The sequence below is a fragment of the Mchenga conophoros genome, linkage group LG17 (assembly GCF_057382185.1).
Source record: "Mchenga conophoros isolate Kocher_MC1m ecotype Shallow Benthic linkage group LG17, M_conophoros_male_GT1.1, whole genome shotgun sequence".
In the NCBI taxonomy this organism is placed as follows: Eukaryota; Metazoa; Chordata; class Actinopteri; order Cichliformes; family Cichlidae; genus Mchenga; species Mchenga conophoros.
The window spans coordinates 1-13,197 of NC_140542.1; the positions used below are offsets into that span (position 1 = coordinate 1).

A 13,197-nucleotide genomic window follows, 5' to 3' on the forward strand; every position below is an offset into this window, starting at 1 on the left:
AAACAGACTGGAAAGGTCATTCCAGATCAGAATAACAAAAATCATATTGACAGATTATAGGTAACAATTTGGTACCAGCGTGATAATGAGGTGGTCAGTATTACATGTTTACAACAAGGCCTCCAACAGTACCTGCTAACATCATGTAGACAAAGCTGCAGCTTTAAAAAGTACTTCAGCAAACAGTGAGAACTACAACATGACTAAAGTGCAGCGTCAACACTGCAGAGAAATCAGGCTGGACGCCACATCCTGAAGGTTCTGATTAAAACGATGTTCTTGCTGCTTTGGAACTTTAACAAGACTGAAAAACACTCCTGATATTTCAGCTGAAAACAAGTTCACAGTGAGGTTGTGAGAGCGCCACCACGTCCCATCCTCTCAGGTCGTGTCGCTGACCGCAGCCACAGACGGGTGAGAGTTTGAGTGCTGACAGTGGAGCACGGCGTCGTGGACGGTGGGGAACAGGAAGTCTGTGGTCAGGTCCTTAGTGAAGAACTTCAAGGTGTCCAGTTCAGCCAGCAGGTTTCCTGCAGAGAAGCATGCAGCAGGCTCAGTATTTACATCAATGACAACAACCACTTTCAAACCATTTGAACACAAACAGACTTTAGTGAAGGAAAGACTCACTGCAGTGGGGCTAATAAACGTTCTGTGCAGACACTGACATTCCTGCAGTGATACCTTTGTTCCATTTACAGGGCACACAAAGCAACTAAAGCAACCTGCTGTGTTCACTTCTTGGACAGCAGCTTTGTTACAGTGTGAAACGAGCCGCTGCAGCTTCATCCCTGCCTTCTTCTGGCTAGCTGCCACTCTGAAAACATCCTGCGCGCTCGTGAGCCAATATACTGAAAGTGAACTGTAAATATATCGTGTGACATGTTTACCATTTGGTTCCAAATGATATCTTCTCATTTTCAATCCCAAATGTGCAGAACAGGAGCATCCTGTTTGTTACTGCAGGAATGGCTTCAGTCTGTGAACCACAGGCTGTGTTTGCACAGGTCTGTCAGGACCCACAGGCTTAATCATTCAAACCAAAACTTTCAACAGAGTTCTGTCATAGCGCTTGTTGCCTGTTTCCATCCTTTACATTATGACCCCAGTGTGTGGAACTTGTCTTTATTATAGGTCTCCACTTACAGACCTTATGTTCTCATTCATGCAAACATCGAAATCAGCCAATCACATGGCAGAAGCTCAATGCAGACATCAGCTGGAGTTCAAGGCGAGCATCAGAATGAACATGGCATGACTAGATATCAGGTGTGCTTTAGAAGTTCCCGGGACTTTCCAACACAATCATCTCTGAGGTTTACAGAGGACGGTCTGAACAAGAGAACGTAACAGGCGAGCAGCAGTTCTCTGGGAGAAGATGTGTCGAGCGTGACAGGAAGGTAAGAGTGACTCAAATAACCATGTGTTACCACCAAAGAGCTTCTCTGAATGCACCTCGTGTTGGAAAGCAGATGGGCTACAGCAGCATCAGACCACAGGGCGCCACATCGCCCAGCGACAAACAGAAACCTGAGGTTGCAGTATGCACAGGCTTTCTGTAGCAGACTTTGGTACAAACATCATAACAGCATGGATTCCTCCTGCATTGAATCAGTGGTGCTACAGTGTGAGGGATATTTCCACGTCCATGCCTTTCTGACCACAGTGTACCAACTCCTGCAGGACGATGTGTAACAAAGCACCAGTCCTCTAACTGGTTTCATGAACAGTTCATGGTCCACAAATAGTCCCCACAGCAATTTGTAAAGATAAGAGGATAGATGGATGGATGGGTTTTAATTGCGTTTTGTACGTAGTGCGTATAAAACAGAGCATGTGCACAGATATTTTCAGATCTAATGAAAAGTCTTAATAGTCACTTACTGTTGCAGCCAGCTATGACCACCCGGACATCTACGGCGGCATACTCTTTAATGACCTGCACAAAGAGATAATAGTTTTTAGTATTTGAGCTCTACACCATGAAACAGTGACTGGAGTTCAGTGAAAATATGCAGCTGGTGCTCCTGTGCAGTGCAGCGCTGGAGAAAGGGCCAGAACCTGTCTGATGGCTTTAGCTCCCACTGAGTCGATGAAAGTTGCAGACGTCCAGTCCAGGATGATGGAGTGGACTGTGCTGAAAGGCTCAAGGAAGACCGCCTCCTCTGAGTCGCCATGTCTGTCGCCAAACTGGCCGTTCTTCTGATCCTCCGCCACGTGGCTCTGGGACAAAACGTCATGAGTCACTGCCTCATCCTTGTACTAGAAACAAAGCAGCACCACAAAACATATTATATATACACACACACACACGACCGTCACATGAGTGTGTATTTAACCTGTTGACAAAGCTCAAAGTTTGGATAGACAAAAGACAAACAGCGACCCACCTTGGCACAGATTTTCAGCGGAGACGACCGATTGCTGTTCGTCTTCTCCTTTCTTTTTTTTTGGGCTTTCCGAGCAGCTTGTAAGTGTTCAGGGTTTAGCCCCGTCTGTAAAGATCAACATAATCACAACAGAGCTGTTAACATCCAACTCAGCACGTCATTCTCCCTCACTCGTTTACCTCTACCATTACCTCACCTCTTATTTTGGCATTTTCTCTGATAATTATTCATATTACATTACATAATACACTTGTTATTAATCTCTGTCTCTCTTCCACAGCATGTCTTCATCCTGTCTTCCTTCTCTCACCCCAACCAATCACAGCAGATGGCCCCGCCCCTCCCTGAGCCTGGTTCTGCTGGAGGTTTCTTCCTGTTAAAAGGGAGTTTTTCCTTCCCACTGTCGCCAAAGTGCTGCTCATAGGGGGTCATATGATTGTTGGGTTTTTCTCTGTATTACTGTAGGGTCTACTGTACAATATAAAGCACCTTGAGGCGACTGTTGTTGTGATTTGGCGCTGTGTAAATAAAGCTGAATTGAATATGAAAAACAAAAATGAGAACTGAAACAATGTTTACAAAACAAACACATATCGACGTCTTTACTTTAACACAATAAGCATGAAGCACATGATCAACTGCTTTCAGTAACATCTGTGCTTCACCTGATTTGTCACAAAACAAGCGTTAATCTTGCACAAAGATAACCTGAGTAAAAGCAAAATGCAGTTTTCAACGTGTGATTTCATTGTTTAACCAACACAAGCTATCCAAACCTGCACCTAGGTGAAAACGTAATTACCCAGAATTCATAGTTTCATCAACTGTCCAAGCTCTGAAGCAGTAACGTAATGACCCTGTTACCCTTTGCAGCTGGTCGTGGCACCGTGTTGCTTTTTGAGCTCTTGTAGCGTCTCTTTGTGTTATTGAGGCGATCAGGCATGGCTGTGACTCGTAAACACTGAGCTCAGTCCATGGTCTTACAACGGGACTCTTTTCCCCTTTAAGGACTCAACATGCCACCACAGTAGCAACAGAGAAACGTTTTCACTGAACTGTTGAAGCTTCAGCTGTAACGTGAACAGGCTACAACTGCAAACCTTCATTTGTAGCCAAGACAGTGAAAACACAAGCAAACGGATTCCTGCTCATCTCAAAGTAGAGCTCTGCTCGCATCTACCACCAGATGATTACACGCTCACGCTGCTCCTCTCAGACCGAGTCAGGTGATAATAAGTGCTTCACACATTTCCCCCACAAAAGGGTTTCTGTTTGCTTCCACACACTCAAACACACTGCTACCTTCTCCTTGAGGCTGTTCACATACAGGTCACTGTTAGCAAAGTAGACTGAAGAGTTGGAGTGGAAGATCTTAATCCCCTCATATTCAGCCGCCTGAGAACACAAACAGCAGGCTTGGTCAGTGTGGATGTTTCACACGGAGCAGGTTTCTCTCCTCACACATTTACCTCTTCATACTCGTCGACGTCACAGTAGAGCCCCGTGTTAGCGACGTGACCCAGGATGGAAGTTTTAGGGCTGGAAGAGAAAGAAAACAGCTCAGAGCACAAATCAAACCTGCTCTTTGAAAACTCTCACAGCTGCCTTTAAGCTTCAGTTCAAGGAAAAACACATATTCGAATCATTACCTCTGTGTCCTGTATATGACTGTCAATATGGCGAATGTGACGGCCACCAGGAGGCCGTAGTCCAGTCCCAGCAGCACAGAAGCGATAAAGGCGATCACCCAGATGGCCTGAGAGGACAAAAAAGAAAGTAACATGAAACTAGCATGAAGAGGAAGCGTTTTGCAAGACCAAAGCAGTTTTTACATAAGCAAATGTCTTCAGACGACGTGCATTTATCTGATCGTTTCCACTCCTGCACATTATAGTCACACTTCTGTCTGCAACCTCAGCTTCTCCACTGTGTATTCACTCGGGTTCACATACACACCTCTCAGAACAACGGTGCACTTTAAGTCAGCTAAGCTTGGTTTTAAAGACTGACCAGTTCAATCTTGCTGGTCCTCCACAGACTGGGAATGTCTCTGAACTGCTTGAACATCCCTATGAGGTTGACCATGATGATGGCAGCCAGCGCAGTCTGAGAAACACAAGCAAACGAGAGCCAAAGACGACATTTAGGTGTGTGCAGGCTCACAGGTCACGCCCAAACATCAAACAGGAACTCACCTGAGGGAGCGGCTCGAAGACAAAGCCGACGGCCACCACCACCACCAGCACCAGCAGCGACGCCAGGAGCCCTGCAATCTAAAGCACACATAAAAAGCAATAACTCCATCAACACACCTCTCACTCTAACAACAGCTTTACAGCACCAATTTAGATAGTGTAATCACTCCTGCAGCTCGTGTGTGTCACCTGTGTTTTGCCTCCTGTGCTCTCCTGGACCAGACTCCTCGACATGGAGCAGGTGACGGCAAACGTTTGGAAGAAGGAGCTGATGAAGTTACACAGACCGAGTGCAATGAGCTCCTGAAAGTGGACACGTGGAGGAAAACCGTGAAAAAGAGAGGAAAGTCCTTCTGCAACAACATTTTCACACGTCAGCTTTGGACAATTTCAGGAAAATGCGACCCGTATATTTTCCACAGTCGTGCTTTGCTAAATGCGTGACCTGCATTTATTTGTCAGCTATGTGTCACTGGAGGACACGCTTTGCTCAGTCTTCAACGAATAGTACAGTCAGGCAACTACACAACGCTCCAAACAACTCAGTGTTCAATGAAATGAACACGTTCCAACAAACTGGAACAATGAACCTTTTTGTGAGCAGCATTTCCAATATCAGCGCGCAGGATAAAAATATAACTTTACAAGATTTGCAGCAAACAGCTAGAGGACGTCCCGTCATCCAGAAGACCCAAAGTGTCCTAACCAAACATTTAGTCACACACAGGCCAGAGGCTCATCGGCAGCTCACCCTGTGGACACACTCACCTGGTTGCCATCCACACTGTAGCCATGTTTCAGGGCAAAGATCTTGGCCAGCGAGACGTCCATGGAGAATCCTACAATCGCTATAGCAAAAGAATCTGTGACCAAATTGGGCAGCAGCGAGATGTTTGGGGCAGCAGGAGGGCGAAGCCTGTAACCAATAAGACAACATCTGTAGACCTCTGTCACATACGTGTAGAGAACACGAGCTTAAACCAAAAGACACTTAAACAAATAGAGTGTGCGGCCTACCCTGTTGGTATGTTCCCAACCACATGGACCTTGTACTCCTTTGATAACGACAAACCATAGGAGATGCCCGTGGACACGATGACCACAATGATCTCTCCAGGAATGGGAATGGGCAGCTTCTTCTTGAAGCGCTCGTTGAGAACTTTGATCACGTAAAGGAAGATGATACACCCGAGCCCCAGAAGGAAAGTGGCAATATTGGTGCTGGTGATTCTGCTGAGCACTGCTTTGACACTCTGCAGTGACAGAAAGGTGAGTGTTAGCGATTCATTGACCATTCTGGGAAGGAGAAAGACAGGGCCTCTCAAAACTCACATAAATAGCAGAGAGAAACCCAGAATAACGCTGCGTTTCCACCCCCAGCAAGTACTTCAGCTGGGAGATGACGACGTGCATGGATGCTGCTGTGGTGAAGCCTCGCACCAGGGGCTCGGTGAGGTAGATTGCTACAAAGCCAAACCTGAGAAGACCTAAAACAATCTGAAAGGAATGCAGAAGAAGAGGGGGGTCATTCTGTTTTTGAAAAACAATGTTTAATACAGAAACAGTTAAAATCGAGTTGATACATCAACAGTGATTCAGACATGCTGCTGCTGCTTTGGATAAACAGATTAGCCACGGCTGCTCTGCAGGTGGGAGGCTGACCTGGATGAGTCCCGCCAGGGTTGTGACCATCACGGCCACCTGGACCCTGCTCTTATCACGAAGCTCCACGTTGATGGCATCAGATGCGTTGGATCCAGTAGCATTGATATTCATAAACATGCTGTCTGGTGCCTCCCTCACAGCGACGCCCCCAATCATCAGACTTATGACAGCAAAGGTACCTGCAGGTCATCGACACAAACGCAGCGCTATGATAGGCTGGGGTCAAAGCTGATGTCGAGTACAACGAGCGCTCAAACGCAGCACAGAAACTGCAGACTTGTGCTCGCACCGGCCTTTCCTCTCACCACCCTGTGACGGTAAAGGCCGTCCTGCCTCTCGTTCTCTGTCATCATTCCCACAGCAACCTGATGTCAGGCCAGATTTTGGCCAGCGGTGATTTACAATCTTTGCAGATTAGCTCCTCAGCTTCAAAGGGTTGAGCAGGTCTAGTTTATTGGACCCATTTGTTGGACGGATTTAAACTGACAATCGAGACAAGCGTGACAGCGTTGGAGAAAAGAAAGCAGCCAGATTGGTGAGACAACTGAGGCTGGGTTTAATGAAATCTCAGTCCTGCTGCTTATGTCAGTCTTTACATAGTTAGAGGCAGCGAGTTTTACAATCCCAGTTGTGGAAGATGTTAGAAAGTGAAGTTTTACAACATCTGTCAAGCTCAGATTTTAAAAACCTTCCACAGGAGACACATTCTGAGGGGTTATAATGTTGCAGTTTTTGCTGTTTTGTTTTTACATTTACTAAACTTTCGAATTCACAAAAATGATGTGGGTACATGCTGATTATCATTCAGGCTACGTTCACACTGCAGGCAAAAGCGCATCAAATCCGATTTTTCTGACCCTATGCGACCATCTATCCAATCACTTTCATATGTGGTCCTGAATCCAATACATCTCCGATGTTTTAGAAAGCGACTGCTGTTTGATGGTCATGTCGCATTAAATCCGTCTTTTACGTCACTGACACGAGACAGACGCCAATTATCAGCGCCGGAGAAGACATGGTGAACGCTTCCTGACCATCCCGTGTAGATGTCAGTGAAACTGTTGGGAAGACAACGTTGGAGAAACGTGAACATTTAATTTGTACTGTATAATCTGCAGATTCTGACAGAAATCTGCAGCTATCCTTTGAAGCACCACTTCTCTCTAAAACAGCAACAAGGATCATTATTAGGTTATCGACATTATTATGTAAATAAGAAAATAACTTAAAGCAAAAAACAATACTGTTGCTCTGGGTCTAAACAGAGCGCGTTGTGTGTGATGTCTTCTTTTGCGCGTTTGCTGTCACATTTTATTTGTAGTGTGAACGAGCAGACAAAAAAATCGGATTTGATCAAAAAAATCTGAATTGAGCATCAAGACCTGCAGAGTGAACGCAGCCTAAGAGACTAAAAACATTTAAACCTGCTTGGATTGAAACCAGAGCACAAGGTTAAGCCTCTGTGGGCAGTATTTACTTTAAAGGTAGAGGTCAAAGGTGACATTTGGATGCAGATGTGAGCCCCAGCATCACTTCCTCAATGTTAATCAGAATTTTAAAAACATTTTAGGAACGTTTGAAGATCAGGTAATAACGTCATATTTACAGTCCCCATAAACACTCAGTGAGAAGGAAAGCAGCATGTATACAGCACTGTCTGTATAATATCAACACACATGTATGAATGACAGTTTAAGTTAGAAGGTTCTGTCAGTTTTTAACCAATAAAATCACTAGTGGAGCTTGAAGACCTCGGTGGATGTCAGTCAAATATGAATGGAGTCTTAACATGACGTCACTCCACACACACACACACACACACACACACACACACACACACACACACACACACACACACACACACACACACACACACACACACACACACACACACCTCGTCTATCATGTGATAACGGGGTTTTCTTATTTGCTTTAAGAACCTGCACCTGTAGATAGAGTCATCCACCCTCGCGTGCACACAGACAGAACCACTACTGCAAACAGAAGGACAAACTGTAACCTACAAAGTAACACAGCTGTGACGGGATCATCTGCCCTGTGGGAGCAGAAGCCTTCGTCTGGAAGGCAGAAACTGAATCTCACTATGCAAAGTGTGAGAGACATGAAGCACTGTGTCTGAAAGGATGCTGGGTTTAGTCTGTGGGACCACGGAGCTCTTTCAGCTCTTTCTGTTCTTCACAGAGAAATATCCAAACCATCGCACATACGCAGAGGACCACGAAGGTTCAATAAAAGCACAGTTTGCTTTAACAAAATGAAACGTAATATTTTTATCGCACCTGTCCTTTTTCAGGAAACCCTCTCCCACACACAGTTGCACTAAACCAAACATCACTGCAGCACTTTGGTGCTGTTCATCAAGTGTGCGCTGTCATCAGGCTCATCTGTGTCTTATTCTGCCATAATGTGACGTGTTGTTTCCTCACCATGTGACAGTTTTACAGGAACACTTCCTGTCTGCGAGGTGCTTCATTGGGTCCAACAGTCAGAGGGACTCATAGGTCACAGCTGGCATTTGAGACTTGGACCCATTTCAAGGAAAGGAAGCTGTCACAGGGTGAGGTCGCTGAAATGTCACAATCCTCCCGTGAAAGCTAAGCACACAGTTAGCACACATCCAAACATTTCCTCCACACCTTTCATCTCATAATCTGAATCACTGTGTAACCCAGTGCACCTCACAGTCACTACAGACACAGCTGTGTGGAAAGTGACTCGTCGCCTGCAAGACTTCGATGTGACACCATTAATGTGGATTAAGAAATCTATAAAAAGCTCAACCATGTAAAAATGACATCATCTTAACTACATTTGTCTTTTCTCTCAAAAAGCAAGCGAGAAAAGAAAACAGCTCGGTGCGTCTGAACGTCACCATCTTTTGAAAGCAGACATGAGGAACAGAGGTGGAGCCAATGAGAGACAAATTCTGGACAATGTCAGGAGAGTCAGGCTGGAAACAAATCAGCTATAGTTTCCTATCCTCATAATAGGCAGCAAAGCATTACTGGAAATACTGTTAGACGTGAGGAAGCAGCCGTGGCCGAGCACACAGCTGCAGTGAAACAGGAGCTGCTTCCATGGTTTCTTTATTCCAAACGAACATCACGCTGGAAAATGAAGAAGCCAGCAATCAGTGCCACATCCAGGAAGCAGCAGTTTCCTTCATATACAATCATTTTCTTCTTATACATCTTATTTAAAATCTTCTTTCTTGGCGAGAACCTTAACACCAACTTTACATTTAACACTAACCTGAAAGGAGACGTCAGACCGTGTCAGGGTGTGTCTGTTTGGATCGATTTCAAACAATAAATAAATATTTTGATAAATATTTAGGTCGGGGATCACTGTGGCGACGGCACCTTTAATTTCTCTCCTCTGTACAGAACATGAAATTTTCTGCTGTGTGTGTGTTGGGGGCAGGGAGTACATAAGAGGGCGGAGCTTATGGAACAATGACGAGCATATTGTAACTGTTTTCTTGTACGTGGGCAGAGCCGGTCACACAGGGCCATGAGGTCAGGACAGAGACGGCTCTCTCACCTACTGATATGTGTCTGGACGTGCCAAAGAAGGTGTACAGCAGGACCGGGTAGAAGGAGGAGTACAGACCATAAACAGGAGGCACCGCAGCCAGCATAGCGTAGGCTAGTCCTGTGGAGCAGGGAAGATAACACGTTTCCAAATAAACAATCCTGGAGGTTCAGTGACTCCATCACAGTGTCAAAGTGTCAGCGATGCCAAAACAGAGTCAGCATGAAGCAGAAACTGCTCCTCTGGAGCCGCAGCCGGCCCTGCTCGCAGCCTCGGTGCTTCACACGGCGCTGCTGCACAGTTCACTGACCTTGTGGAAGCTGCACGACTCCCGTGCTGAGACCTGAGACCACGTCTGAAAAGAGGTACTTCTTGACTGGATACGACGGCAGCCATGAGAGAATAGGCATGAAGCTCAGAGCTGCTGCCTTGGCCTTCTCTGAAGAACACCTGTGGATATTCAACACCAAGCAGATTTTTAAAAGCCTCCACAGACAAAGTTTTTCTGGAGTCACTTTCATGCTGCAGGATTCAAGAAGCCCCCTCGTGTTAGCTGAACTTTGGTATGACTCGTGCTTCACAATATCCCTCCTATACCTTTAATAGCAGCACCACGTGATTCACACTGGTTAACAGATATTTGTTCATTCTTACACCACAGAAATATCATTTCAGTGATGTAGCAATATTTGTTCTGCTGTTACAGATTTAAGCCCCAACATTCACCCTCACTCTGCACTACAGCCAAGAGTTATTTAAGAAACATCAATGTTTTACAACTTTATGACACGTTTGTTGTTCCCTCTGCAAGATGACAAGAAAGCATCTCTAGAAATGACTCTAACGTGTCACTGTGTCGGTTCCCACCCTGAGCTCTGTCACACCCCCTGCGTCCTGTGGATGGTTATGAGTGCAGACCCGTTCTTCACTAACTCCCGGGTTGCTCGCTGTACGCTTCCAAAGCACATCTCTGCTTTTGTATGAAGACCTCCTCCTCCTCAGCTCCCCTCAGTAAGCCCTCCCACCTGTCTCAGTCCCAAATTGCCAGTGAGCTGGCATCAACATGTCATTTCCCAGCCTTGTTCGGGCGACTTGTTTAACCCCCGACTTCTCCCCCTTTTTGCTTGCCCAGCTGCATCAGTTCCCAAATAGAAAGCAGGGACAGAGGATCCCGGGTTTGTGCAGTTTAGCTCTGAATAACTTTTTCATTTGTTTTTAAATGTTAGAATGCAACATAATCTATTTGAAGATCAGTGTTGGAGCTTTTTTGCAATGTAATGTGTTTAAACGTCTTATTTTTCCACTCAAATAAAGGACATTCGAAGGTTGCACATCAACTCCCACAGATTTCCCACTGGCTTCTGGCTTCAGTTTACACAGCACACTGGGATCTTGTGTGTGGATCTATGTCGATGCTGATCTGTTCAACGACATGTTAACAGGAAATGTCCAGAGAAAGACTTACTGGAACTTTTCTGCCAGCTTCTGACAATTTGTGGTGGTGTCTTCTTTGCGTTTAAGAAGCTGTGCCTGGATCAGAGTTTCATTGTAGACAGGACGCTCGATCCTGTAAATCAGCTGGGAGTCTTCATCCTCTCGAGCTGCTGCAGCCACCACTTCTTCTTCTTCTTGCTCCATGGTAGAGGCCGGAGGGCTGGCGGAGAATCTATGTCCCGTGTAGTTTATTCTCTCCCGCTTTTTCTTCTCGGCTGGTATATCCTCATTCCTTAAACCTTTTCAGAGCAAGCGAGGACAAGACATGACAAGATAGTTATGATTTCTACAAGCATGGGTGACGATAATAAGAAAGCCCTTTGCTATGCCGACAAAGATTTCAGTTTGATTTGCAATGCTGCAACTTTCGAGTAAATATTTGGTCTCTGACCAGCTTATGTAATGGCTTGCATTAAGTCTGGTGTACTGGGGGAAAGGTTTGCTGAATAAATCATACGGCATAGAGTTTCCTCAGGGTAGGTGCGCAGTGTTTTACAGCTACAGGCAAACCCCTCTCCCAGAAGTCTTGCAACCACACGTCATCATGGACCACGATCGAGGAACAAAGCCATGCATGTGGGTAACGTTTATAAAAGAGGAACCACGTAGCTGGTCTGGTTAAGTACTTGGATTACAGCTCGACATGGTGCCTTCAAAGTCAATCCAAAAAAAACAAAAAAATCAAATCTCTGTCTATGCAGATAAATAGTGAATGAAACTACTGTGAGAATAGCAGGCGACTGTTAGAAAGGTTAGAAGACAGTTCTGTATTTGATATTTACATTAATTATTTATTAAATCTATATTTATTATTTTATATATAATAATATGCAAATGAGTAACACTTGCTTGTTTTTCCCCGTGTGTGGAACAGGTCCTGAGCATTAACAGACTTATGTCACAGGTTTTATTTATCATGCAGAATCTCCTGTTCAGTCATTCTCGCGCCGACAGTTGAACGCCTCGCGCTTCTTCCCATTTCCTCTCCTCTGCTAGCTCGCTCACATCACATTGTAAAAAGCAGCTTTGATAAATTCAAAGCGGAGACACGGAATTTTAATTAAAGGGCCAATATGTGCTACAGGTACGACGGCGAGCGCAACTACAGCAGCTCCCGTGGCTGTGACAGAGGCTTTCACCTCCTCACAGGGAAACAAGCTAACTCAAAGATACTAGCAAAGACACTTCGCTCACCTCCATCCTCCTTGTTTCCCTCCAGCTGCTAAGATGCTGTCGGCTCAAGGAGAACACAAGTACATAAACTGACCTCTCCGGTTGAAGTTTAACAAGGGCAACGTCCTTTAACTAGAGCACCAAACGCTGACGATAAACCACAGATAGAATGTGCGGACAGGATGAGTCCCTCTGCGTAAAACTTTCTTGCAACTTCCGGTCCGCATGAACGGGAGTAGCTCTGCACGCATGCGTTGTTGTCTTTATCATCCCACTTTGTAGTCCTAAAACAAAGGGCAGGCCTACTTTATGTTCTTGCTATGCTTTAATATCAGTGCTAGAAGACAGAAAGGAAAGGGGACCTTTACATTTTAGCAGTTTTTGTCTAAAAGGTTTTCCAAATCTGGCATTTCCTGTTCTCTCTCAAGACAAATACCAAATATGGCAGGCACATTTATTACAGACACACAACACCGCTGTAGACACTCATCTACTGGAGTCAGAGTGGGAGCTCTCGTGTTTGGGGACAGGGGGTGGATGATGAAGCAGAAAGTGTTTGACGTGTGGCAGGCCTGGCCCCCTCCTCCCGGTGCCGTGTTGGTCACCAACACGTGCTGCAAGCCAGGATTCGGCTTTGGAGTGAGCACTCGTGTAAATGAGGAAAATGACTTTAGTTGAAGTTTATTTATGGTCTGTGTGAAATCACAAGACTGCAGTCAGAG

General features: G+C 45.4%; 1 protein-coding gene across 1 annotated transcript; it reads right to left on the bottom strand.

The window, feature by feature from the left end:
* Positions 1–13: 13 nt before the first annotated feature.
* LOC146554767 (prestin-like) lies at positions 14–12,710 on the bottom strand. Its single transcript, XM_085251891.1, has 18 exons — positions 12,497–12,710; positions 11,274–11,541; positions 10,119–10,258; positions 9,818–9,928; positions 6,248–6,429; positions 5,918–6,082; positions 5,603–5,838; positions 5,354–5,501; positions 4,775–4,888; positions 4,586–4,663; positions 4,401–4,496; positions 4,040–4,146; positions 3,860–3,929; positions 3,693–3,785; positions 2,391–2,495; positions 2,062–2,262; positions 1,885–1,939; positions 14–530 (listed from the first exon to the last, which is right to left on the bottom strand). Exons 2-18 carry the CDS (start codon positions 11,444–11,446, stop codon positions 382–384), a joined length of 2,223 nt encoding a protein of 740 aa, XP_085108017.1. The 5' UTR covers positions 11,447–11,541; positions 12,497–12,710; the 3' UTR covers positions 14–381.
* Between the last annotated feature and the right edge of the window lie 487 nt (positions 12,711–13,197).